This window comes from Geotrypetes seraphini, chromosome 4 (assembly GCF_902459505.1).
Source record: "Geotrypetes seraphini chromosome 4, aGeoSer1.1, whole genome shotgun sequence".
Taxonomy (NCBI): Eukaryota; Metazoa; Chordata; class Amphibia; order Gymnophiona; family Dermophiidae; genus Geotrypetes; species Geotrypetes seraphini.
The window spans coordinates 48,786,891-48,814,365 of NC_047087.1; the positions used below are offsets into that span (position 1 = coordinate 48,786,891).

The 27,475-nt window shown below is 42.6% G+C and overlaps 1 protein-coding gene across 3 annotated transcripts in view; it reads right to left on the reverse strand.

The window, feature by feature from the left end:
* MYLK3 (myosin light chain kinase 3) overlaps positions 1 to 27,475 on the reverse strand; it is a 138,246-nt gene that overhangs the window by 49,458 nt on the left and 61,313 nt on the right. For all 3 annotated transcript variants that reach the window (XM_033943550.1, XM_033943548.1, XM_033943549.1), the window contains 2 exons: positions 20,010 to 20,115; positions 14,930 to 15,023 (listed from right to left, as the gene is read on the reverse strand). In XM_033943550.1, coding sequence (XP_033799441.1) covers positions 14,930 to 15,023; positions 20,010 to 20,115 — 200 coding nt within the window. The remainder of the gene's footprint in view (positions 1 to 14,929; positions 15,024 to 20,009; positions 20,116 to 27,475) is intronic.

Consider the following 27,475-nt stretch of genomic DNA (forward strand, 5'->3'; position numbering starts at 1 on the left):
TTTTGAAATCATCATCCCCCCCCTTAAATACCTCCCTCACTGGACAGCTGCATCCTCCAATTACGCTGTGCAGGGCAGGAGCAATATTTTCGATCTCAAGCCTCACCCTGCGCCGCTTCTGGCTGCTGTCAGGGCAAGGCTTGAGATCGAAAACATTGCTCCTGCCCTACTCGGCGATTTGTAGGTGCACAATGTGATTTTATCTAAAGGCTTTATTTTTCATTCTGTCTTGATTAGTCTTCCCTACCAAGGAAAAGCAAGATTTATAATATATTCATTTATGTTTTCGCTCCCTATCTGCATAGCATCAGTAGACTAACAGTGTAGCTAGTTCGTCGGTTTCTGCAGTGATGTTTTCGATCTCAAGCCTCACCTGTGCCACTTCCTGATTGCTGCCGTCAGTTCTCGTAACGGCAGCCATTCAGGAAGCGGCGTGGGGCAAGGCTTCAGATCAAAAACATCGCTCCTGCCCTGTACAGCGCAATTGGAGGACGCAGCCAGCCGCTGGCCAGCAAGGGAGGTATTTAAGGGGGGGTGGATGATGATTGTAAGCCACACCCACTAGGCCGGTTTGCAAAATTGATGTATAGGCTGCAGCCTATCTATGGGGGAAATACGGTAAATGCCACAAGAAAATAATATGCATTAAAATGTGCTATTTCAACTCAGGTTAGTAAAAAGACCCTTATCTTAATACATCAGCATATCTCCATTATGACTAGGGTTTAGCTTGGAAATGTCTTTCTAAAGGATAGTTATTTATATTGATGAAATTAAAGTATGGGAAAAGAAGATGAAAACCATAGTTGAAATAAACCAAAGAGAAAAGAAAAAGGAAAGAAGATAAAAAAGAAAGCAAGAAAATAATATTCACAAAGGTATATAATGTTGCTCCTTTTTTATAAAGGCCAAAGACGCAGACTCTACACAGAACCAAACTCTAGAGAACCAAAATGATCTCTCTCAGAAATAAAGCTCTGACCTAATTACTGCAAACTCACATTTATATGAACATACAGCATATATTCTGGAAATTTGGAGGAATCTTTGCATATAGCACAAAGCACAGCAAAATCAGCTGTACTAAACAAGCTTATGATATAACCATTGATCCAAACATACCCCCTCTTTTACTAACGTATAGCGCAGGAGAAATAATAGACCCTGATCGATTTTTCAGACAGTTGTGTTCGTGAAGAGCTAGCTAAAATAAAGGTAGACAAAGTGATGGGGCTGGATGGTATATAACTGAGGGTGCTGAAGGAACTTAGGGAAGTTCTGATAACTCCACTGACTGACCTTTTCAAAGAGTCTCTAGAATCAGGAGTGGTATCGGAGGACTGGAGAAGGGCGGATGTGGTCCCTCTCCACAAAAGTGGAAGTAAGGAAGAAGTAGGGAATTACAGGCCGGTAAGTTTAACTTCTGTGATAAGCAAATTAATGGAAATGCTTTTACAACAGAGAATGGTCAAGTTTCTGGAATCCTGTGGATTACAGGACTGGAGGCAACATGGATTCACTAGAGGCAGATCTTGTCAGACAAATTTGATCAATTTCTTTGACTGGGTGACCAGAGAATTGGATAGAAGATGTGCGCTAGATGTGGTGTATTTAAGATGTTAGCAAAGCCTTTGACAGTGTTCCACACAGATGTCTAATAAATAAACAGAGTGCCCTTGGGATGGGCCCCAAAGTGATGAGCTGGGTCAGGAACTGGTTGAGTGGAAGGCGACAGAGGGTAGTGATCAATGAAGATCATTCTGAGGAAAGGGATGTTATCAGTGGTGTGCCTCAAGGTTCTGTTCTTGGGCCTGTTCTTTTTAACATTTTTATAAATGATATTGCTGAAGGATTGTTGGGTAAGATTTGCCTTTTTGCGGATGATACCAAAATCTGCACTAGAGTAGACACGCCAGATGGTGCGAATATCATGAAGAAAGACCTGGCGAAGCTTGAAGAATGGTCTGAAATTTGGCAGCTAAAATGTAATGCTAAGAAATTCAAGGTCATGCATTTGGTCTACAAAAACCAGAGGGAACTGTACAGTTTAGGGGGTAAAGAACGATGGAAGAGCGAGACTTGGGTGTTATTGCATGTGATGATCTTAAGGTGGCCAAACAGGTTGAAAAGGTGACGGTGAAAGCTAGAAGGATTTTAGGTTACATAGGGAGAGGTTTGGCCAGTAGGAAAAAGGAGGTATTGATGCCTTTGTATAAGACTCTGGTGAGACCTCATTTAGAATATTGTGTACAATTCTGGAGGCCGCACCTTCAAAAAGATATAAAAAGAATGGAGTCAGTCCAGAGGAAGGCTGCTAAAATGGTGTGTGGTCTTCGGCATGAGGCATTTGAGGACAGACTTAAAGATCTCAATCTGTATACTTTGGAGGAAAGGCAGAAGAGGGGAGATATGATAGAGTCTAATCTAATCTAATCTAAACCTTAAGTTTATATACCGCATCATCTCCATGAGAATGGAGCTCGACACGGTTTACAAGAACTTAAAATAGTGGGTAGAGAAGAAGAAAAAGGATTACATGAACTTATGTGTAGAAGGGGGGAGAGAAAGGGGGGAAGGATAGAGCTACAATTTGATGAAAAGCCAGGTTTTCAGTTGTTTGCGGAATAACTGAAGGGAGCTCAGGTTCCGCAGCGGGGTGGTGAGGTCGTTCCAAAGACCTGTGATTTTGAAGAGAAGGGATTTTTCCAGTTTGCCTGAATAGTGGATGCCGCATGGAGAGGGGAAGGCTAGTTTAAACCTTTGGGCAGTTCTGGAGGAGTCGGGACTGGAGGAGTTGAAAGACAGTGGGATAAGAGGAGGCAGGATTCCGTGAATGATCTTGAAAGCCAGGCAGGAACATTTGAAATGGATTCTGGAGATTATTGGGAGCCAATGAAGTTTGGCAAGGAGTGGGGAGGCATGGTCAGACTTGCGTTTTGAGAAGATCAGTTTGGCTGCAGTATTCTGGATTAGCTGGAGTCTTAGAATACTTTTTTTTGATAGATTTAAGTAGATGGCATTGCAGTAATCTAATTTGGAGAGGATGATGGATTGGACAAGGATGGCAAAGTGTTGTTGGCTGAAGTAGGATCTAGCTTTCCTCAGCATGTGAAGGCTGAAAAAGCATGATTTTGCCAAGGAGTTGAGGTGGTCATTGAGGGAGAGAGAGGAATCGATAGTGATACCAAGGACCTTGCATGAGAACTCGAGCTGTAGTGTATCGCCTGTGGGTAGTGTGAAAAGTGTGGGCAGGTGTTCGAATTTTGGGCCGAGCCAGAGTAGTTTTGTTTTAGATTCGTTTAGTTTCATCTGTACCGAGAGGGACCAGGCACGGAGTCTCATTATGCAAGCTGTAATGTTTTCGTGGAGGTTGGTGAGGTTCTGGTCAGTCATTTAAATACCTACGTAATATTAATGTGCATGAGTCGAGTCTCTTTCATTTGAAAGGAAACTCTTGAGAGGGCATAGGATAAAGTTATGATGTGATAGGCTACAGAGTAATCTGAGGAAATACTTTTTTACGGAAAGGGTGGTAGATGCATAGAACAGTCTCCCGGAAAAGGTGGTGGGAATGGAGACTGTGTCTGAATTCAAGAGGGCCTGGGATAGGCAAATGGGATCTCTCAGAGAGAGAAAGAGATAATGGTTACTGCAGATGGGCCGACTAGATGGGCTATTTGGCCTTTATCTGGCGTCATGTTTCTATGTTTTAGCGCCAGCAGGAGCAGTAACTGCTCCGATGCTCATAGAATTCCTATGTGTAGGAGCAGTTACCGCCACGTATTAGTAAAAGAGGGAGGATAGTAAATATGTTATTTCCAGCAATTAGAATTTTCAATCTTCAGTTTTAAACATACACAACCACTGTGGAGAGTTAATGAAAAATTTGTGTAAAATGTTTGTCCTGTGTGAACCACAGCATAACATGCATGAAAGTCAGCACTTATCTTTTATCCAAACTTATAGCCATTCATTCACAAAAGGTCTTCAACTTCTTCATTATTTCCATATACTTGGACCTCCAGATTTTAGAAATACCAACATGATACCATATTTTCAGGGCAGTTGATGATAGCAGTTCAGCCAACTTAACATTTTATCTCATCTAAAAAAAGAAAGATGGCGTCTCAGTGTTCTTATACCTACACAATGGCAGGTTTTCATCAATCAATGCAGAGTATAAAAACCTACCAATCCAAGATATAATATGTAAATATATATCAAATATAGCCCATCAATCTCCAAATTGGCCATGAGGTTACACAGATTGTAGGGTAATATCCAGTATTATTCCTTACTAGTATTTAAGCCCGTTACATTAATGGGTGCTAGACTATATGTCTGTCTGTCTTTCTTTATTTCTGTCTCTCTCCCTCCCACTGTCTTTCTTTCTGTCTGTCTCTCTCCCTGGCCTCCTTTGTCTGTCTGTCTTTCTGTGTCTCTCCCTGCCCCTGTGTCTTTCTTCTTTTCTTTCTGTCTCCCTCCCTCCCACTGTCTGTTTTTCCTTCAATCCCTCCCCCTCCATTTTTCTGTGCAGCAGCAGCGGCAGCATTTCCCTCCCCCCACCCCACTTCCCTGTGCAGCAGCAACAGCATTTCCCTCCACCCCCCACTTCCCTGTACAGCAGCATTCCATCACCCTCCATTTCCCTCCCCCCTACCACTTCCCTGTGTAGCAGCAGCGTTTTTCCCTACCCCCTTTCCCTTCCCGCGGTCTGGCCGGCTCCCTTAGTCCCTTGCTGCCCCCTTCCTTTTCCTCGGTCCCAACAAACCTGCCGACTGAAACAGCGTCCGTAGCACTCTACACACGCTGCTTCGGGGCCTTCTACTACCCTGATTTACTCTGGCACGTCCCTGATGATATCATCAGAGACACAGCAGAGCAAATCAGGGCAGTAGAGGGCCCCGAAGCAGCGTGTGTAGAGTGCTGCGGATGCTGCTTCAGTCGGCAGGTTTGTCGGGACCGCAGGAAGGGAAGGGGGTGGCAACGGACTAAGTATTTAAATGTTCCTTCCAATCTCCTCCATATTTATATTCAGTAACATAATCTATTTCCCTTAATTTGCAATCTGCAAATTTATGAGCATAATCTGCAAAATAATGTACCATAGGACTAGACAACATTTAAGTGTTTAATCTACTGTGATGATTATTTCAATAGATCTTAATTGAAGAAGTAGTGTGTCCCACTGCAACTAATTCACAAAAACAAATAATGATATATCTTACAAAGGTAGAATGATAAGCTGAAAATCTTCTACCGGTACCATAAATCCAACTAGAGAACCAACAATAGTTTGGGAACACCAAAAGTATAAGGTATAAGGCAGGGGTGTCAAAGTCCCTCCTCGAGGGCCGGAATCCAGTCAGGTTTTCTGGATTTCCCCAATGAATATGCATTGAAAGCAGTGCATGCAAATAGATCTCATGCAGATTCATTGGGGAAATCCTGAAAACCCGACTGGATTCTGGCCCTCGAGGACCGACTTTGACACCTGTGGTATAAGGGGAACGAGTATAAATTATCTTCATATCTAAGATTTCAACAGTATTTCACTTACACTATTATTTGCATGGAAAAAATATCATAATAGGTGGCTCTTTAAATATGGCAAAAAAAAAAAAAAAACACCTGTAAAACAAAAATTACATATCAATTTGACTATCTTGGAAACACCTCAAAATATTTGTTGTTTCTTTAGGGCGATATTCAATAATCAAATCTCTCTCAACAAAATAAGCCTATAGATATGAATATACACCTTGGGATATTTTTGCAATAGAAAATATACCCGTGGAGGGGCAAAATTGAAAGAAACGTCTAAGTCCATTTTGGGCCTAAGTCGCTAGTCGCCCAAAGCTGAACTGACCTACAAAGCTTTTAGAAAACTCATATAAACTACCTTATTCGATAGATATATTACCTAAACAGAACCTCACCAAACACTCTTGTTTCTTTTCAAAATGCCCTCTGAAATCCTAAACGAGCAGCATTTGTAATTTCAGGACCTTTCTTCTAATAAGTCCCCCCGAATCTCTAAACAATTTTCGCTGTTTTGGGTTTTTTTGAATCTCTAAACAAACTGTATATTGTAATCTTCATTTTTTCTTTTTTTTCTGAAAGCTGCAACTTTTCTTTTCTTTACAGGTCTGCTCTGAAATTCTCAGCAAACAGTATATTTTGTCATTTCGATTTCTCAAGTCCCTGTACTCTGTACTCCTTCTACATATTGTAAATCACTGAACGTCCAGCTCTCTTGAATGTAAACCGCCTAGAAGTCACAAGATTGTGGCGGTATAGAAGAATAAAGTTATTATTATTATTAAAGTCCATTCTCAAAAAATATGTCCAAAATATTTTATTTTTGAGAGTCGTCTAACTATACGTCCAGCTGTTTGATCACCCAGACCACTAAGTCATCTATCTTTATACCCCCTTCTCGTCCAAAAATTTGTCTGTCAAAAACACCTAAAAAAGGACCTTTAGGACATGGGAGGAGCCAGCAAAGTAATGGATTGGACACCTAGACATGGCAACAGAGTAGTGGGGCACCTTACAGGTTACGGGCTGTGAACTTCACAATAAGGGTGCCACATAAACATCTCACCATAACGTCAAGGTGAGCCCCCCAACCTACTAGACCCACCTGTCTACCACCCCAATAATCCTCAAGGCTGCAGGTGGCACCTATATGGCAGTATAGTAGGGTTTTGGGGGTGCACATGTTCCACCATAAATGCAGTGGTTAGAATGGCTTATGGGCCTGGGTCCTCCTCTCTATGGTTCACTAGCCCACCCCCCACACTACTTAAGCCACCTCTGCTCTACTAGGCTTTGCTATGCTAGGTACTGATGTTCTGGAGGAAGGTATGTACGTTTTTATTCCGATTTTTATGGTATTGTGGAGGGTCAGTGATCACTAGGGCAATGTGTGGGGGTCTGTACTTTGTGTCTGCAGTGCTTATCTGGTCACTTTGGATACCTTTTTGGCACTTAGATCTGGTTTTACATGGCTTAAGTCACAACGTACAAGTTCCGTCCAGGCAGCCTCGTTAAACTTTCGGTTATACTTGCAGTACGACTAAGTTTAGATCAGCCCACATCCTGCCCTCACCACTCCTCCTAAAACGCCCCTTTTAGCTCTGGTCATACAGCGGCACTGAAAAGGTCTAAGTTGTTTTTAGATACGTCTAAAACCAATTATCGGCACTTGGAAGACTTGTCTTACTGATCTTCCAAGTGCCGATTTAGGCTGTTTTTTAGATGTATTTCCGTTTTGATTATGAGCCCCTTAACTCTTTAGGCTTTTAAAATCCCCAGAGTACAATATAAATGTCTTAAGCATAAAAATTGACCAGAAGTTAATTTTTAAGATGAAGCAGATGGTAATGCTCAAATAGCATAAAATTATCCCTCTCCACAGTCCACTACTTTTCTCTATAAAGAGGTAAACAGCAAATTACCTTCCGTATATATCTTAATATCCAAAATTTCAATCACAATTGAAAGTGATCCATGAATATTAAATCAGCATCCAGTTGATTTAGCCAATGAATAAATTAATCCACAGTTCCATCCCATATAAAAATATATATTATCTATTAAACATTTCCAAACAGCTTGTCTGTTGAAATTCTTGGGAAAAATATACTATCTGAGTATTACTCTCTTTTCAAAATCTCTAATATATGGGGCAGCTGTAGATGGGGATAATGTAGTTCCCTTGCCAATCCCTGAACTTGTTGGTAAAATTGATCCTCATTACAAAACTAATTACAAGTAAAAATCAGCCAAAGTATATAAAAAAATCAGATGAAATCCAATGGTTTCTTTGTTGAATAGTGAGCAGATAATGAATCAAACTCAATGCCTGATCCTGTGGAATTTATGAATATAATAGAAACAAAGAAACCTAGAAACATGATGGCAGATAAAAGCCAACTGGCTGAGCCAGTCTGCCCTTCCACAGCATCCACTATCTCCATCTCTCCCTAAAAGATCCCATGTGCCTGTCCCATGCTTTCTTGAACTCAGACACAGTCTTCGTCTCCACTACCTCTACCAAGAGACTATTCCACCCAAGTTTTTGATGCCTACCAATGCCTAACGGGATTCTAAAAATTGCACCTAACTTTGAATGATATGCGATAGGTACCATTTTCCAAAGCACTTACCAACTGAGGTGCCTTTTATAGAATCAGGTCCATAGGGAGTGGCTTAGGGAGTGGCCTTGGTGATCTGCACAATCAGAGTCATAGGCCACGCCTAGTACATCCCAGAATGCACTGGGAAGGAGGCCTAAGACTCTGGTTCGCTCAGATGCCTAAAGCCTATGGGAGATGCACCGGGAAGGGGAAGGTCTGCCAGTCTGAAGAGGTGGGCCTGCTGGCCAGAGGGAGTAGGCAGGGTGGATTTCAGAGAGTGGGGGTTCGAGGGAGTCATGTGTTCTGGGGGGTGCCGGCAGGAGGGAGTAGGCATTCCTCCTTCCAGGGATGTTGGGGGGATGCCAGCAGGAGGGAGTAGGCATCCCTCCTGCCGGGGGATGTTTTGGGGGTTCCGGAAGGAGGAAGTGGGCATCCCTCCAGACAGCTGATTTGTGGTTAGATTCCGGGAGTTCCCTTCCATGGCCACTCAGCTGATTGCAGCAGGGAGATTTCCCTGCCGTAATCAGTTTAGTGGCCACATCTATTTGAAATGTAAGCCAGCATTTTGCTGGCCCACATTTCAGGCACCTAGGGAGACACATAGGGCTTCTTAAGCTCGCCTAAGGCCACTTCCAAGCAAAACCACACCCAAGTCCAGCCTTGGGTGAGCTTAAGCATCCCTGGGTGCCTCCCTGCACCCGCAGCTGATGCCTACAGAGTAGGTAGCCTGCTTCAGGTTGGTTTTTTTTTATTTTTTATAAAACGTACGTCCTGATTGGCTAACTGGAATGCCATTTATAGAATTTGGCCCCCGACGCACCAGTGCCATTTGTAGAACCACTTCGTGAAAGGTAGGCGTAGGAAATGTAGGCTGAGGTTTTCAAGTCCTACATTTCTGGCGCCTACCTATCACATGAATCGCAATTATAGAGGCGCTTCATGATACCTAATGCCATGTCTGGTGTTAGCCACGCCTAGAGAAGAGTTAGGCGCCCTAAAGCACCTCCATGGCTACGATGCAGGAACCTTTTTTTAATGCTTTAATTTTTTTAAAAGGTGTTTCACTCATTAGGCACTGTTAGGACACCTACCGGTGCCTAACCTAAGGCGCATAGAATATGGGCCTTATGGAATTACTTATATTACCTCTAAATCAGAACCCCATATGGACAACAAACCTCCCCTCTGCAACACTAACAGGCTTTAATTTCACACACACACAAGCCAATCACAAAACAGGTAGTAACAGGGAAAAAGAAAGACCTTATGGAATTACCCCATATAGGTCTTTCTCTTGTTCCCCATGCTCTTGATGTTCCCAAATGATTGTTGGTTTTAGCAAGATTTATCCAAAGGATGGTAATAGATTTTCAGCTTATCATAGCACAATGTGTGATTCCTCCTTTGTAAGTTATATCATTATTTGTCCATGTGGGTCGTCACAGTAGATTAGTGCCACATTTTCTTTATTTATTGGGATTTATTAACCGCCTTTATGAAGAGATTCACCCAAGGCGGTGTAATTCAACATAAAAACTTACTAACAGCATAACCATAGTAAAAAGACCAAATATATACATAAATACAATGAATGAGTTAGAGTTAAAAATCAATAAATTGAAACTTAATAATAGGACTACCATAAAACAGTTTCAAAAATGTACTTACTAACAGCACTGAAATTCAAATAAGACTAAGGGCTTCTTTTACTAAGAACATTCAAATAACATACAGTAGATATGACACTCCTGTTTTTCTGTAATACAGAAATTCACAAATTGACAATGGAAGATGATTGATCATGCTACTGAATTTGAATATGGATGAGATCAAGTGACATATTTAAATTACAGTGAACAATACTGGATATTTACCTTACAATCTGTGCAAACTCATGGATTAATTTGGAGACCGATTGGCTATCTTTGATATTACATATGGTGGGGTAAATGTATAATTTGGTGTCAAGATGAAGGCACCACAGTGGAATGAGTTTAGCACCAATTTTATAATGCTAGTTAGGTACACCTTAGCTATTATCAAATACCAGCGTAAAGCTACCTTTGCGCCTTCATTTAGGAATGCCTACTTATGCCAGGTGTAAGTTGGCATACCTAAGTATGCCAATTTGCGTGTGTCACTTATCAACACACTCATGGCACATCTGTGCTTTCCTCAAGTGTTTGCTCCCTTGCAGTTATGAGCTAAGGCCCGGATTCTCTAAATGGCGCCACTGTCGGCAGCTGCCTTAAAAGCGGCCACTGATCACATGTCAATCACGCGACGGTGCAGGTTAAGAGAATTATGCCTCCGGAAATGATAGGCGCCAAAAATGTAGGCCAGGGTTTCAAAACCTACATTTCCAGCGCCTACCTTTGAGGCGAATCACACTTACCAATGCGTTTTACGGTGCCTAATGCCAGTTCTGGCATTAGCCACGCCTACAGTGGCGTTAGGCACCATAAAGTGCCTACGTAGGCATGATTCCAGCACAGTTTTTTTTATGCGCCAGTAGGCGCCTTGAAAATAATTCTAAAACATCTTTTAAATGGTATTTTTCACTTAACTTAGGCGCCTAAGTTAAGGCGCCATTCATAGAATATGGGCCTAAGTGACTTTGGTGCTTACTTTATAAAATTTCAGAGAGCACTTAATAGCTTCAGAGGTACCAATAACTGACATTTATGCGCATAAGTACTAGCATTCTATAAACTACAAATGCACATGACACTTATAGTAGGCACCAAGTTGTAGAACAAGGGGAATGATATCTTGGACTGACTGATTTGTATACTCTGAAACGATTGATGAAAATTTGCCATCCTGTTGGTATAAGAACACCAAGATGCCTTCTTTCTTTATCAGATGAGACAAAATGTGGAGTTGGTTGAATTGTTATCTTCAACTGCCTGGAAGTAGAGCACTATCATACTTAAAACTAGAGACTGAACAAATCTCAGTTTCGGCTTTGCCGCTGAAGCCAGTCAAAAATTAGTATTTGTCCTTGTTTCAGTTGCAGCCACAAATGCTGATGCATTTTCATCTGAAACCGAAACTGTGCTATGCAGCCCCCGACTCCCTCTCTCCTCCAGTCCCTGAACAGGAGTTCCCCCATCTCCCCCAGGCCTACTGTTTCATTAGTGGTGTAGTCACTAGTCAGGGCAGCCAGGAGCAATATCCAGTCACTCCTGACCATTTCAAGTCATTATCTAAAATGGCTGTAACACTACTGCTGGAGGTCGAAGAAGCCATTTTGATATCGAAATTGGCATGGGTTGGAATGACTGGTCAATCCTGCCCAATCTGGTTCCAATCTGAAAATAGCTACTATGATCTCCAACAGAAGTATCACAAGACTGCCACTAGAGACCCAACTGCCGTTTTGACCGAGGACCCAGCATGGGCAGGATTGACTGGGAATCACTCCTGGCGAGTCACTACACTACCAAAGATATGGTAGGCCCCTTAGGGGACCTACAGATGGGACTCTGAGGGGGAGGGCCTACACGTGGGTCTGGGAGGGTAGCACCGTCGCTTTGGGTGGGGGGGGGGGGTGGACAGCCTCCTTCTCTTCAGGAAGAAGAGAGGGAGACTTTTTCTGTTTAGGGTCAGGCTGGGGTAGGGCCAGTTTCAGGTTCAGCTGAAACTGAACAGAAAATTTTGGCCTCAGATTTGGTTTTAACTAAAATCAAAAAACTGGTTTTGGTTGGCGTCTATTTGACCAAATGCAAGAGTCATGAGGGAAAGATGCCAAACTTGCAGTAGTAGACAATCCAAAGCAAACTTCACCTAGTCAGCAGCATAGACTCAACACTGACGGTGTTTCGACAGTTCTGCCTTTGTCAAGAACTGCCAAAATATTGTCAGTGTCGAGTCCATGCTGCTAACTAGGCGAAGTTTGCTTTGGATCATCCACTGCTGCATGTTTGACATCTTTTCCTCATGACTCATGCTCTCCCTGTCGTAGAGGCCTTGCTAGCTATTTTCTCTGGTGCCTTCTATTTGAAACATGCTGGTGTATGTAAAATCTGGAGGTCCAAATATATGGGAACAAAGAGGTTGAAGACCTTTTGTGAATGTGAAAATATATTTAATAAATATGTAAAGAGGGATGCTGAATTTGAAATAGAGTATATTTATCTTATAATTGTTATTTCACATTGAAAGGATAGAGTATGTTAGGTAGATCAGTGAAAAAGCATCCCCTTTAACACTTTTGAACTCTATTTTTTTAGACAAAACTGTGAAAACTTCTAAAAGACCCCATGGAAGTAATTTTATAAAGTACTTTTCAAATGCAAAATGCTGATTTATGCACAGAAAAAATGCCTCATGAAATTACTTCATGCAGAAAAGTATGTGGTGTAATTATTTATTATTTTGTTTATTTAAATTTATTTAAGGGTATGCTTATGTGCAGCATTAGAGAAGGCATATTCAGGGGAGGGGTTTGGGCAGAGCATGGTCAAAATTGTAATTACATGGCCTGCTCTTGAGCAGATATAAATATCAGTGAGATTTCTACAAGACTTATGATAGTATTCTTTAAAGATAGGATTACCATATAGCTCCAGAAAACAAGAGGACGGATTGAGATATCCAGGTTTTACTTCTACTGAAAGCAATGGAAGTAAGGAGGACAGACAGAGGCAGCTGGGCTTTACTTCTATTGAAAGCAATGGAAGTAAAACCCGGATGTCTCAATCCATCCTCCTTTTTCTGGAGCCATATGGTAACCCTGAGTCAAGTAGGCTTCAGATAAGTGCTTTTTTTGCCCTTCATACATAGGCAGTTTTTTAAAACATCTCCCCCTGTATGCAATGGAGTCTTAAAGTATTCCCACATAATGCCAGAACTTAAGATTTATAACAGTGGTTCCCAAATCTACTCCTGGGGTTACCCCAGCTAGTCAGGTTTTCAGGAGTGGCCTAGTGGTTAGAGCAGCTGCCTCAGCACCCTCAGGTGGTGAGTTCAATTCCCACTGTAGCTCCTTGTGACTCTGGGCAAGTCACTTAACACTTTATTGCCCCAGGCACAAAATAATTTCCTGTATAAAATATGTAAACTGCTTTGTTTGTGTAAACCACGTAGAAAAAGCAGTATATCAAGTCCCATCCCCTCTCATATGAAAATTCATTGTAAATATCCTGAAAACCTGACTGGCTGGGTTTGGGAACCACTGATTTATAGTGTTGTAAAAAAAAAAAAAAAGAGAGAGAAAAGAAACCTGCCAACATAAGTCATGTTATTAACAGAAATATATGCTGACCCTATTGCTTGTATGTTTTAATGTGCAGGTATGATGCCAAAGTAAAAAGCATATTTATTGTGTTAAACCAGGGGTGCCCAGACTTTTTGGGCTTGCGAGCTACTTTTAAAATGACCAAGTCAAAATGATCTAACAACAATAAAATTTTAAAAAACACAAAGCACACTGTATGCAGAGAAAATGTTAATTATAATTTATATTCTGGTTTTTTTTCAAAGAAGTCAAGGCAGATGACTTTATGCAATGTCACTTCAGTTATACAAAACTAGATAAATATACCCCCTCCCTTTTTACTAAACCGCGATAGTGGTTTTTAGCGCAGGGAGCTGTGCTGAATGCCCTGCACTGCTCTCAACGCTAATAGGCTCCCTAAGCTAAAAACTGCTATTGCGGTTTAATAAAAGGGGGCCATAGTACAAAATATAGACAGCAGATATAAATTCTTAAAATGGACACATTTTGATCACTAAATTGAAAATAAAATCATTTTTCCTACCTTTGTTGTCTGGTGATTTCATGAGTCTCTGGTTGCACTTTATTCTTCTGACTATGCATCCAATATTTCTTTCCTTCTTTCAGCCTGCTGTATGCTTCCAGACCTCATTCCCTCCGCCAACTTTTTCTTCCACTCTCCCTGCCCCCTCCCCTTTCTTTCTGTCTCCCTGTCCCCCTTTCATTCTGTCTATCTTTCTTTCTCCATACCCCCTTTCTTTCTGTCTTCCTGTCCCCCTTTACTTTCTGTCTTTCTTTGTCTCCCTGGCCCTCTTTCTTTCTGTCTGTCTTTCTCTCTCCTTTCTCCCTTTCTTTCTGTCTCCCAGCTCTCCCTTCTTTCTGTCTCCCTGTCTGCTCCCAAGCCACTGCCACCGCCATCGGGGAACAGGCCTCCAAACCGCCGCCACCATCGGGGCACAGGCCTCCAAACCACCACCTCCCCTCCTCCCCCTAGGAGCCACAAACACTACCTGTCACAAACTGCTGCACGGAACGGGAGTTTTCTGCATGTATTTCCAAGGACGTTCCCCCCCCCCCCCGGGGACATCAATGAAGCGAAGAGGCGTTCATTCGGTTCTTCCCCCCCCCCAAATCCTTCCTTCCTTCCTTCCGCTTCTACCCTCCGCATCGCCGTCTCCGAGGGTGCTCACGCTCTCTGACGCTTCCTGCCCCCCAGTCCCCCCCACTTGACGCAACGTCCTACTTCCGGTGGGGCAGCCCGTGGCAGAGGGGAAAGCTCCAGGGCTGGCCTGGGAATCCCTGAGAGAAGGTAGGATGGTGGTGGGAGGGGAAGGGAGGCTGACTGGCACCATTCCGTGCAGGTAGTGAGTGGAGCTACCGGGCGCGCGAGGACCGCCAGGATGCTTCGGGTCCATCTGGCTCTTGGGAAGCAAGTAGAATGCGAAGGCAATGCGATCGACATGCATTGCCTTCACGATCTACCGGTCGATTACGATCGACCTTTTGGGCACCCCTGAGTTAAGCACTGTCTGCAAGGACCAGATTTCAAGTATGGAATGCTTACCCTGTCCTTTGCACCCTTCACTTTAATTATTTTGGCTGCCAGACTCAGGCCAGTGGATACCTCAGTACACTTGTGAACTTGACCGAAACGCCCCCTGTTGGTACACATAGGACATAAATTACATATCTGATCAAGAGACTTTCAGGACAGTTTGTTAGTGAATGTGTTACTCGTTTCATATTGCCAATTAAAAATAGCTGGGTACAATGGGATTAGAGCAAGCAGGCCAGTGACATGAATCTCTTCTTACCCTCAGCTTATGAAGGATTAATGTCATATTTCTAGACTGTTGTTTTGCGCTTACATTAAAATATTAGGCACCATTTGTATTATTGTATTTCACAGTGACATGCTGAGCAGCTGTAACTATATGCTCTGATTGCCCTTTTGTAGGACGTTCATGGAAAGTGCCAGTAAAGGTACCTCGGGCCCACACAAATTATTCCCAAATTCAAGATGCAAATATGGAGGAGACAGGACTCTGTGAGCATGACCACTTCATGCAGACACTCCTGAATTCTTCACTATATGTTATGAAATGGTGACTGAAAATATAGGGAGAAGGCTTTTTCACATCAGGTCCTGGTACGCTCTGTTGCCATATCAATAAAACTGCACCTGTTCTCCAATGCGTGTTAATTTCTTCCTCCAAGGCTTGTTGTACTGGTTGACAAACAAGAAATGTAAAGAGCGAGGGATGCGTAAAGAAACAGGTGCTAGTCTAAAATGAGTTCAGTCCAACAGAGGCACAAGGTCCTTACCAATAAATCATTTTAAATATAATACATACACACGTTATACAGGGTGGAAAAAAATCCCATGCTTATAAATTTGGCTCCTAGCACCTGTGCCCAAGCCTGAGAAAGGAGTTCCAGCAGCTTCCAGAAAGGTGAGGACCTGGGCCCAGAGGGCAGAGGAGTTCAGCTGACACTAGCTGCAGTTGAGTTTGGATTAAAGAAACAGCCTCTAGCCAGCAAAGAGTGAGCTGGGAGGGGAAAATGAAACTTATAGCAAACTGAATGCACATTTCAGATACAGCATCCAAATCAGAACTGAGAATAGGATCTGCCACCGTCAAGGCTTTTCTAAAACAAATGCAGGAATGGACGTGTTTTATGCCCAGTTACACGAATCTCCACATTTGGCCGCGAACGTTTGGCTTTGTTGAAGAGAAACAAGTGCGGCTCAAATAAGGAGGAATAGGGAGACGATCAGAACAAAGGTACACCTGTGGGAGGGGGGCATGTTGGGACACAGTAGGAAGGAGGGGCACAGAAGGAAGGGAGGGAGGGAGGGAGAGGGCATGAACTTGGGACATTTTTATTTATTTTTAATGTAGTTTCTACAAAGTTGTGGTCAACCTTTACAAGTTACATGTGGCAAGAGCATCCATTTTACAAGCATCAACATTTAAATTATCAATGGACTCAACCTGCCAGCACATAAGCTACCATGTACATTGATAGTTCAGAAAAACACGTGAATGTTAGCCATTTTAGTAATATACACATCTGGGGAGAGGTTATTTTATTTGTATTAAAGTTTTAAAAATCTTACAAAGGATAAAACACATGTATATTTAGTTAAAAACAGTCATAAATAATAAGGAAAATAGAGCAACTTTATCAATTAGCACATCATGGAAGCATGACCTATGAGAACGGAGTGTGATCAAATTACAATAATAAAGAATACATACTTCCCCTCCCTCTCTGATCCCCATCAGTGAAAAATAATCCTAAATGTAATAACTATTTGTTAATCAAAAAAGCTTCCAGCTGAGAAGGATCATTATAAACATATTTAACTTCTTGTTAAGTAATCATACACCTGCATGGAAAACATTTTTTAAAAAGTAGCTCTAATAGCCAAAACTTTTGAGCTACAAAAATTGCCTTTTTCATAGCTGTGCAGTTCTTGACACATCAGGAAATATGGTACTCTTCTGACCACGGTAAAGTAAATGTATTTTTTAGAAAAATAAGCCTTAAAAACAGATGATTTATCCATTTCTGTTGTAAATGTAACCACCAACATTGCCCTAGTTAGAAATAACATTTTGCGAAGCCTTAAGAAATTGAGTCAAATTAGCAATTGTAGGGTCAACACCTGTTTGCACTTCCACAGTTTGGACAGAAGATAAAGCGGAAATATAATACAATATACAGTAGATATTAAAATATTAGCAACATCTTAAGAACATAAGAATAGCCTTACTGGGTCAGACCGATGGTCCATCATGCCCAGTAGCCCGTTCTCACAGTGGCCAATCCAGGTCACTAGTACCTGGTACCCTAGTACCCAAAGAGTAGCAACATAAGCCAAAAGAAACTGTGGAGACAGATGTTCCTGGTTCAGGCTTTTATTCAGTCTATGTTAAAAATTGAAGGACAATCCACATGTGTATAAGATGAAGGGGACCCAACGGTCCGTGTTTCGACTAACATGTCTTTCACAAGGTTCTACAAGGTTCCCAATATTAGCAATTATATCTAAAGGACATATGTGGATGTTGTAACATAAGCCCAGATACATGAATAGTGCTCAGAAAACTAGCTCTAATAAAACAGTTTTATCAGAGCTAGTTTTCTGAGCACTGTCCATGTACCTAGGCTTACAACGAACACATATGTCCTTTTGATATAATTGTCAAAAGCTGTAATCTGAATCGCTGACAGTATGATAACAGGTATCACACCTCCACAAAAGGTCAATACAACCCAAGCGCCCGAACACAATGAGGGAAAGGATCCCAGAAGCCCATGCTGACCCAAGCAAAGACACAACCAGCATATACTGACTATATCCCCGCCCGCAAATCCGCACAGGCCCCCGAGACATCCCATCCTACCCGAGCCGCACTACAGAGACCTAGCGCTGAAGTATATTTGCATCAACGGAGGTTGCTAACAGTCATCACAGCCATGAGCTAACCCTATCACACTATAACTTGGCACCATGTAATAAACTATTTTATAGTGTGCCAAACATCTAAATGCACTCATAGAGCCAACAAAAATCAAGTACTCAAGTGTGTATACACCCAATTCACTGTATAATAACATTCTCAGATAAAATTAGGTCTTTCTCAAATTAGTATAAAAGTTACTAATTGATATCCACACACAAACATCTAACAGTCATCACCTAGCATACAAATCCACATGCACATAAAATAAAAAAAACTTGCTCATAACACATGGAAGAAAAGCAATCCATATCTGTTGAAATTACATCAACTGATCATGCAAGCAGCACCCTAAGTGTTGGACTGTGGAATGTTATATAAAAGATGGCAGTTGAGTAAGATATTTACTCAGTAAAAAAAGTTAGGTCTTATCAATGTCACTAGGGTGAATCGATTCCAGAAATTCAGCTAATGTAGCGGGGTCTGCAAAATCTTTAGTGTGCTTATGAACATACTCTTAGCCTCGCCGGATACATCATACCAAAATGGACATTAATCTCCATGAGTCATGGTCTATAGCAGGTGTCTCAAAGTCCCTCCTTGAGGGCCGCAATCCAGTCGGGTTTTCAGGATTTCCCCAATGAATATGAATGAGATCTATGTGTATGCACTGGTCTATAGGTAAGTACTTGTTTTCGCAGCCATGCTGTTGTTTTGCTGAGGACAGGCACCAAGTAGATATTATGGCCTTCAAGTTTAAGAGATGCTCGAACCTTCGCTTTCTGCATAATATCTACAAGTTGTTTAAAACATAGTATATGAACCACTACCGGCCTCGGAAACTTTATCTTGAATAACTATCAGTGATGGCATGTGGCTGGCAGATTCAATTTCGAAAGGCAGTTCAGTTCAAACTTTATATCCAAAAAAGGAATAAAAGTCATCAAAAACTTGCAGAGATCTTGGCCCTCATGACCCTCAGGTAAACCGAGTAAATGAAAGTTTATTTTTTCAAGCCCGGTTATTAATTTCTTCCAATTCTTTTTCTAACTGAATCACCCGATTAAAATGGTGCTGTGTCTCCTTTAAAAAATTTTTCCGTGGCAGAGTGCTTGTTTTCAAGGACATCAATACGATGTTTAATCTTTGAAAATTTGGTTTTCAACGCAGCCATATCTTCTTTGATGTCATCAATATCTATCTTTGTCTCTAAAAGAAGATCTTTCACTGACTTAATTTCATCAAGAATAAGTTGTGAATTGCTATCCACCATTTTAGAGCCATCTGCCTTAGCCGGTGAAATAGGATCGGATTTCGCTCTTTTATTGCTCTTGCTGGTAGCCTTCATCAGCAATTGAGTGTAAAACACTCTTCTGTCTTTCTGACAAACATAAGTAGTAAAAATAACAATGTTTTAATTCATTCTGAAAATCTCTAGTAGGAACACACTGTTCAAGTTGCCATTCCGCTTGGGCTCATTAGCGCTCCTCATATGTGTATAAATTAACCCAGAAAATTTGTGTGCATGAAACATCTGTAAACATAAGCTCGTAGTTTCCTTGGCATATTTCTCAAAGCAGAAGTCAATGCTTATTTTCACTTTGACAATTCAGCTATGTTTGTACAGCATTAATAAGTGAATTGACCCCCCCCCTCCTTCTATTAAACTGCGATAAGTTTTTAGCACAGAGAGCCGCGCTGAATGGCCCGCACTGCTCCCGACGCTCATAGGAACTATATGAGCGTCGGGATCAGCGCAGGCCATTCAGCGCAGCTCACCGCGCTAGAAACTGCTATTGCAGTTTCGTAGAAGAGGGGGGATAAATGAATTGCCTGGACAGAAGGTATTTTTACTAAGATGCCCAAAGGAAGATTATTTTCCAAAATAATTTCAGGTTCCCAAAAAGTTAAAGTTGAGATTTTAATGCAATAAATTAAAAAAAAGGTACAAAAGAAAATATTAGAAATGTTTTATATCTATAATCTGATGTATGTATGAACCCATATAGATAGGTAATGTACTTTAGTTTGATTTTTTTTTCTTAGCTATTACACAGTACAGATGGAATAGCAGGGGCACTAAAATATTCTCTTCTTCTTGGTCCTCGCAAATATCTAATACAGTATTACAAGCATGTATTTCATTCACAGTAATATCGCACCTACACTTACCCTCCTAATACTTCATGCTGGCATATCGCGTAGCACGTGTTCACTGGTGCTGGTTTGACACTCACTATGCGATGAGCAAAAGGAGCAGGTGGAGGGGGGCTGTCATCTAAGCAGAAAGAATAGCTTAACATGATATCTGTGATCTATTAGTCAAGGCAACGCTTTTCAAGACAATATACTTCATGCTCTTTGTTTTTCCCTGTTTTGTGTCAGCTCTGGGTTATAACGCCGTGAGATGATACGTCCTTCTTCGCAAGGAAGTGCTGCTATGGTTCTCAAATCAGGTCCTCGAGGCCCCCTTCCAAACAGGTCTTGTTTACAGAATCTTCACAAGAAATAGTTATATGATGCATTAGCTTTTCCTATTTTGGTTATCCTGAAAACCAGATCTATAAAACCTTGGTTTTATCACTGATCCTTCATTCAGGGCTCCTTTTACTAAGTTGCAATAGCGTTTTTAGCGCATGCAGAATTGCCGCACACGCTAGACACTAATGCCCAACATTGAGCTGGCGTTAGTTCTAGCCATGTAGCGCGGGTTGAGCATACGCAGCAATTCTGCGCATGCTAAAAACTCTATCACAGCTTAGTAAAAGGAGCCCTCAGTCTTCCATCAGAATGGAATAAAGCTTGGATATTTTACTGACCGGTCTTTATCTATTTATATTACTTTTTTATTTTTGTCTGGCTTTTTTTCAATTTTGTTGGGCTCTATCTAATTTTATTGCCTTCTTGTTTTATTTTTGCTGGATATATATATATATATATATATCCTCGTATTTATAATATTTTTCATTTTCTCTATTTCTCTAGGCACTTTAGCTTAGAATGTGAGCCCATGTGGGACAGAGAGGGAAGTTTCTAAAAGTGCCTTAAGACAATGTAATTTACGCAAACTGCAATCTGCTTGGCTTACAAGTGTAAGACTTGCTTGACCCCATTTGATCGTGATTGGCGTCTGTTTGTTATCTTTTATGCAGTTTGCTTTATACCTTAACCACCACGGACCCCTGAGGAAGGCGTGTTATCCGAAACACGGACCGTATCGGGTCCCTTGGTTGGCTATAAGGTTGTATATGTTACTGCATTTACTAATAAACAACGCCTGCATCTTGTACATTGTCTGCAGTCTGTTCGTTGTTTTCTGGTTGCTGTTGTTTACTGCAGACTACGTTGGATTTTCTTTCTCCCTTTTGTGAATAGAAATGTTAAACATAAATAAATAAATATTTGCAGTCATGACAACCACATGTAAGAACATCTAATGGGTTTCTTTATATCGGTCCGGATTCTGTACCTGGCGCCTAAAGTTTCATGTCAATCGCACTTTGGTACCCAATTGCACTTAGCGGTGCCTTATTTAAAACTTAGGCGCCTGCAATATAAGCCAGGGTTTCAAAGGCCTACATTATAGGTACCTAAGTCCTTTAAAGAATCACACCCAGCGGCCCCCCTATGTCTTTCTCTACCCCCTAAACACGCCTGCTTTTGTGTTAGATGCCATTAGGCGTCATGCAATAGGCGCCTATCACCCAATTAACTTTTAGGTTTTTCGATTATGAACTTTGTTAGAGCTCATGGCTGAAACCAATGTACTAATTAAGGGGTCCTCTTACTAAGGCGTGCTAAACATGTTAGCGTTTAGCACGTGCTAATATTTAGCGTGCGCTAAAATGGCTAGCGCGCCTTAGTAAAAGAACCCCTAAGTTAGGCACCTATTTATTTGGGTGCCTCTTATGGAATTTCCCCCCCCTTGTTTATTACACAACTTAGGGCTCCTTTTACTAAAGTGTGCTAGCGCTTTTAGCATACGCAGGAAATTACCGCATGCTATACCGCACGCTACGCTTCTAGAACTGATGCCGGCTCAATGCTGGCGTTAAGGTCTACCACGCGCGGCAATGTAGCGCGCGCTATTCCGCGCGTTAAAGCCCTAATGCAGCTTAGTAAAAGGAGCCCTTAGTATACTTCTATTCACAAAGCATCAAAGCAGCTTCCACAACAGATATGGGAGAAGGAAAAGCATTAATTAAGAATAAGAAAGCCTCTTGCAAAGTCATCAACAATCTCAATCATCTATCAACTTAGTTACCAATGGCAGAAGACAAATAAAAAAAATTTAAAGGCCCAATTCAAACTTAGCCTAACGGCATTCAATACATAAATTCCACAGTAATAGTGGCAGAATGTAGACAGCTGAATGGCAGGTAGTCTCCATTCATGCTTTAGAGCAGTGTATCGCAAACAGTGTGCCACAGCAAGATTCTTGCAACGAGAGGCACATCTTGTAGGCCAGGGGTGTCCAAAAGGTCGATCGCGATCAACCAGTAGATCGCAAAAGCAACGTGAGTTGATTGCGGAGCCCATCCCAGGCTCCGCAATAGACTCACTTTTCCTTTGTGTTCTGTTTTCCCTGCTTCCCTGATAACAGGCCAGGCGTGTACAAGTGCCAGGCCCACAACCTTCCCTCCCCCCCAATCCACCCCCAATGTCAATTCTGATGTCGGAGAGGAAGTTCCTGGCCAGCCAATCGCTTACTGGCTGGCCCGGAGCTTCCTCTCAAACATCAATTCTGACGTCGGGGGGGGGGGGGTGGAAGGCTGTGGGTCCAGCACTTGTATGCACCTGGCCTGGTGTCAGGGAGAAATCGGTGGCAGTGGCTTGGGGAGGGCAGGGAGAGAGAAAGATAGACAAAGAAAGAAAGCGGGGCAGGGAGAGAGAGAGAAAGAAAGGGGGCAGGGAGAAAGAAAAAGAAAGAGGGGGAGGGAGAAATTTTGAGTTGGATACTATTGTCTTATATTGAAGAGTATGTTTTGGGGTGGGGATTTGGCTATCTAGTGTGTTTGCCATTTTAAAAGTAGCTCACAAGCCAAGAAAGTGTGGGCACCCCTGCTGTAGGCAGTCAGTCGGTGCCTCTCCTCCTCGCCAGCACCTCTCTTCCTCTCTGTGCCTCTCCTCTTCCATCACTTCCCTCCCACTGGCGGCTCAGGGCCCCGGCTGGAGGGTCTCCACACACTTCTGGAAGCCCTCCAGCCGCAGCCCTGAGGTTAGTGTGCTTTGGCTCCGGAGAGTTTGCGACACACTGCTTTATAGAGTAGAAAAGAATCTGTTATCATCCTGAGAGTGACGTACTGCTAATGGTTTATGAAAAAGCAGGATATTAAAAAGAGAAGCCTGCTATCCAGGATGAATAAACTAAAAACACCAACACCAGGAATTTTAAGTTAACTCTACCGCCTGCCTAGAAAGACTTATCAAGCCCCAAGACCACTTCCCCATGCTTCTCATCCACGTTGGAATGAACGACACTGCCAGGAACACGCCGGAGAATATACCTGAGGACTTTAGAGCCCTAGGTGAGAAGCTGAGGTGGATGGAAGCGCAAATGGTCTTCTCCTCAATCCTTCCAGTGAGAGGTAAGGGAAGAGCCTGGGAAGATCGTATCCAGAGGACAAACGAGTGGCTACACGGTTGGTGCAAGGAGATGAACTTCGGATTCCTGAACTATGGAGAGGCATTGCAAGGACTACAGGGACCAGACGAGCTCCAACTGACCAGAAGGGGTAAGAACGTCTTTGGACACCGACTAGCCTGCCTGCTTTGTATGGCTTTAAACTAGGTAAGTTGGGGGAGGGTACCCACTCACGAACTGGCGTGGTAGGTAATCAAACTGGCGAGGAAAGTTGCCACTCCATTTCTGAGTCTGAGGTAATTACTCACATTGCAAACAGTACTATAGGAGTCACTCTAATTCAGGCGGGAAAATCTCCATGGAGACCTAGCAAACATAAGGTATGGAGGGATATGTATGTTAATGCCCACAGTTTAGGCAATAAAATTCTGGAATTGGAGACGGAAATGAGGAACGCCGACCTAAATGTGGTGGCGATATCCGAGACTTTGCTCACAGATTCCCATGGGTGGGATATGGCTATACCGGTATACAACTTACTTCGTCGAGACAGAGAGGGCAAAATAGGAGGGGGGTAGCATTATACACTAAAGAGGACATCAAAGTTACCAGAATCGCTGATGTCAAGTACACCGGGGAATCCCTCTGGGTGAACCTGGCCAGGGTAAATGACAAATGCCTGTATCTTGGCATAGTATACAGACCTCCCAGACAACAGGAAGACATGGATATAGAATTAATCGTAGACATAGAGAACATCACTTTGCGTGGAGACACAGTGTTGTTAGGGAATTTCAATATGCCTGATGCAGATTGGAACAAACTTTCCACTACGACCAGCGGCAGCAGAAGGCTATTAGCCTCCATTAAGGGAGCACGACTCAAACAGATGGTATTGAAGCCCACTAGGCCCACAGGGGATACTGGACCTGGTACCAACGGAGAAAGTGTCACAGAGGTGTCGGTAGGTGATATGTTGGCCTCTAGTGACCACAACATGGTATGGTTCAACCTCAGGAAAGGTTTCACTATATCAAACACATCAACAAAGGTCCTCAATTTTAAGGGCACTAACTTCAAAAGCATGGGAGATTTTGTCCATCAGGCGCTGCAAAATCAAGCCGAAACAGATAATGTAGAGGTAATGTGGTCAACTCTGAAATCTACCCTACACAAAGCAACCAACCACTATATAAAAACAGTAAGTAAACGGCAGAGAAACAATAAACCCCAGTGGTTCTCTGCAGAGATCGCGGACCTCGTAAAAAAGAAGAAAAAAGCATTTGTCTCCTGCAAACAATCAGGAAATCGAGAAACTAAGGAAGACTATCTGGCCAAGTCTAAAGCTGTCAAAACAGCGGACAGAGAGGCCAAACTCCGAATGGGAGAGAATCTAGCAAAGAACATTAAGAAGGGGGATAAATCCTTCTTCAGGTATATTAGTGACAGAAAAAGAAACACAGATGGGATAGTACGCCTTAGAAAATAAGAAGGGAATTATGTAGAATCGGATTCCGATAAAGCCGAACTACTAAATGAATACTTCTGCTCAGTCTTTACCTGCGAGGCACCGGGATCCGGTCCACAGTTGCAGACAAGGGAAAGCTCGGAAGACCCGTTTTGAAATTTCGAGTTTACGCCCAGCAGCGTCTACTGTGAACTATCAAGATTCAAAGTGAACAAAGCCATGGGACCAGACAATCTACATCCCAGGGTGCTTAGGGAGTTGAGCGATGTCCTGGGGGAACCGTTATCCGCGCTCTACAATCTTTCCCTAAGTACAGGAAGAGTCCCATTGGACTGGAAAACAGCTAACGTCATTCCACTCCACAAAAAGGGATGCAGGACGGAGGCTGCGAATTATAGACTGGTGAGTCTCACATCGATAGTGAGCAAACTTATGGAAACACTAATCAAACACAAATTAGACATGATCCTGAACGAGGAGAATCTGTGAGATCCCCATCAACATGGATTTACAAAGGGAAGGTCCTGCCAATCCAAACTAATCAGCTTCTTTGACCGGGTAACAAGAAAGCTGGATATGGAGGAGTCCCTGGATGTCGTGTACTTGGACTTCAGTAAAGCATTTGATAGCGTCCCACACCGCAGGTTATTGAGCATGATGAGTTCGATGGGATTAGGTGAAACATTAACTGCATGGGTTAAAGACTGGCTTAGAGGTAGGCTCCAGAGGGTGGTGGTGAATGGTACCCTCTCCGAAACGTCGGAGATGATCAATGGAGTGCTGCAGGGCTTAGTCTTGGGCCTGATCCTATTTAACATCTTCATAAGGGATCTGGCTCAGGGGCTTCGAGGTAAAATTACATTATTCGCCGATGACGCCAAACTATGCAACATAGTAGGCAAAAGCACAGTGCCCGACAGTATGACGCAGGACCTACTCGTACTGGAACACTGGTCCAAGACTTGGCAACTAAGCTTCAATGCCAAAAAGTGTAAGGTCATGCACCTTGGCAGCAGAAATCCATGCAGATCTTACACCCTAAATGGTGAGACCTTAGCAAGGACTACAACAGAACGAGACTTGGGGATAATCATTAGTGAAGACATGAAGACTTCCAATCAAGTGGAGAAAGCTTCATCCAAGGCTAGACAAATGATGGGTTGCATCCGCAGAAGTTTCGTTAGCCGGAAGCCCGAAGTCATAATGCCGTTGTACAGATCCATGGTGAGACCTTATCTGGAATATTGTGTACAATTCTGGAGGCCACACTACCAAAAAGATGTGATGAGAGTTGAGTCGGTTCAGCGAATGGCCACCAGGATGGTCTCGGGACTCAAGGATCTCCCGTATTTGGAACGGCTGGGAAAGTTGCAGCTATACTCACTCGAGGAGCACAGAGAGAGGGGGGACATGATTGAGACGTTCAAATATGTCACGGGCCGTATCGAGGTGAAGAAGATATTTTTTTTCTTAAAGGACCAACGGCAACAAGAGGGCATCCGCTGAAAATCAAGGGTGGGAAACTTCATGTCGACACCAGGAAGTATTTCTTCACTGAAAGGGTGGTTGATCATTGGAATGATCTTCCACTGCAGGTAATTGAGGCCAGCAGCGTGCAAGATTTTAAGAAAAAGTAGGATAGGCATGTGGGATCTCTTCATTGAGGAAATTAGGGGGGTGGGTCATTAGAGTGGGTAGACTTGATGGGCCGTGGCCCTTTTCTGCCGTCATTTTCTATGGTTTGTTTGGTTTTTTCTATAGGCTACTGACAGACAATGACTATGAGTAAAGGTGACACATGGTCAGTTCTTTTAGCATAATGGAGTGATCTTATTGCAGTCAATTCAATTAGGACATGAACAAAAGCATACAACATGAATTGATCATGGAATGATCTACTAGTGCAGGGGTAGGCAATTCCGGTCCTCGAGAGCCGGAGCCAGGATATCCACAATAAATATGCATGAGATAGATTTGCATCTCAAGGAGGCTGTGCATGCAAATCCATCTCGTACATATTCATTGTGGATATTCTGAAAACCTGACCTGGCTCCGGCTTTCGAGGACTGGAATTGCCTACCCCTGTACTAGAGCTAATTTGATGCAGTGCAAAAAGGCAAGAGTTTAAAGTCTTAGAAATTTGGGATCAAATGCCAATGCTGAGTTAAAGAATAACTCCTAAAACTTAAGATTGAAGAAACAAGAGTAATTCCATAACTATTCAGAGAGAAAGTAGTAGAAGGAAACAAATATATGTTATCCATATTGCTTGACATTTTAAGAGAACTAAGATCATAGAAACATAGAAAATGACGGCAGAAAAGGGCTGTAGCCCACCAAGTCTGCCCATTTCAAGTATCCGCCCCCCTGAATTCACTCCCTTAGCGATCCCACGTGAGTATCCCATTTTCTCTTAAAATCTGTCACGCTGCTGGCATCAATCACCTGCAGTGGGAGTTTGTTCCAATGATCCACCACTCTTTCGGTGAAGAAGTACTTTCTGGAGTCGCTATGAAACTTCCCTCCCCTGATTTTCAGCGGATGCCCTCTGGTGGTCGAGGGTCCCATGAGACAGAAGATATCATC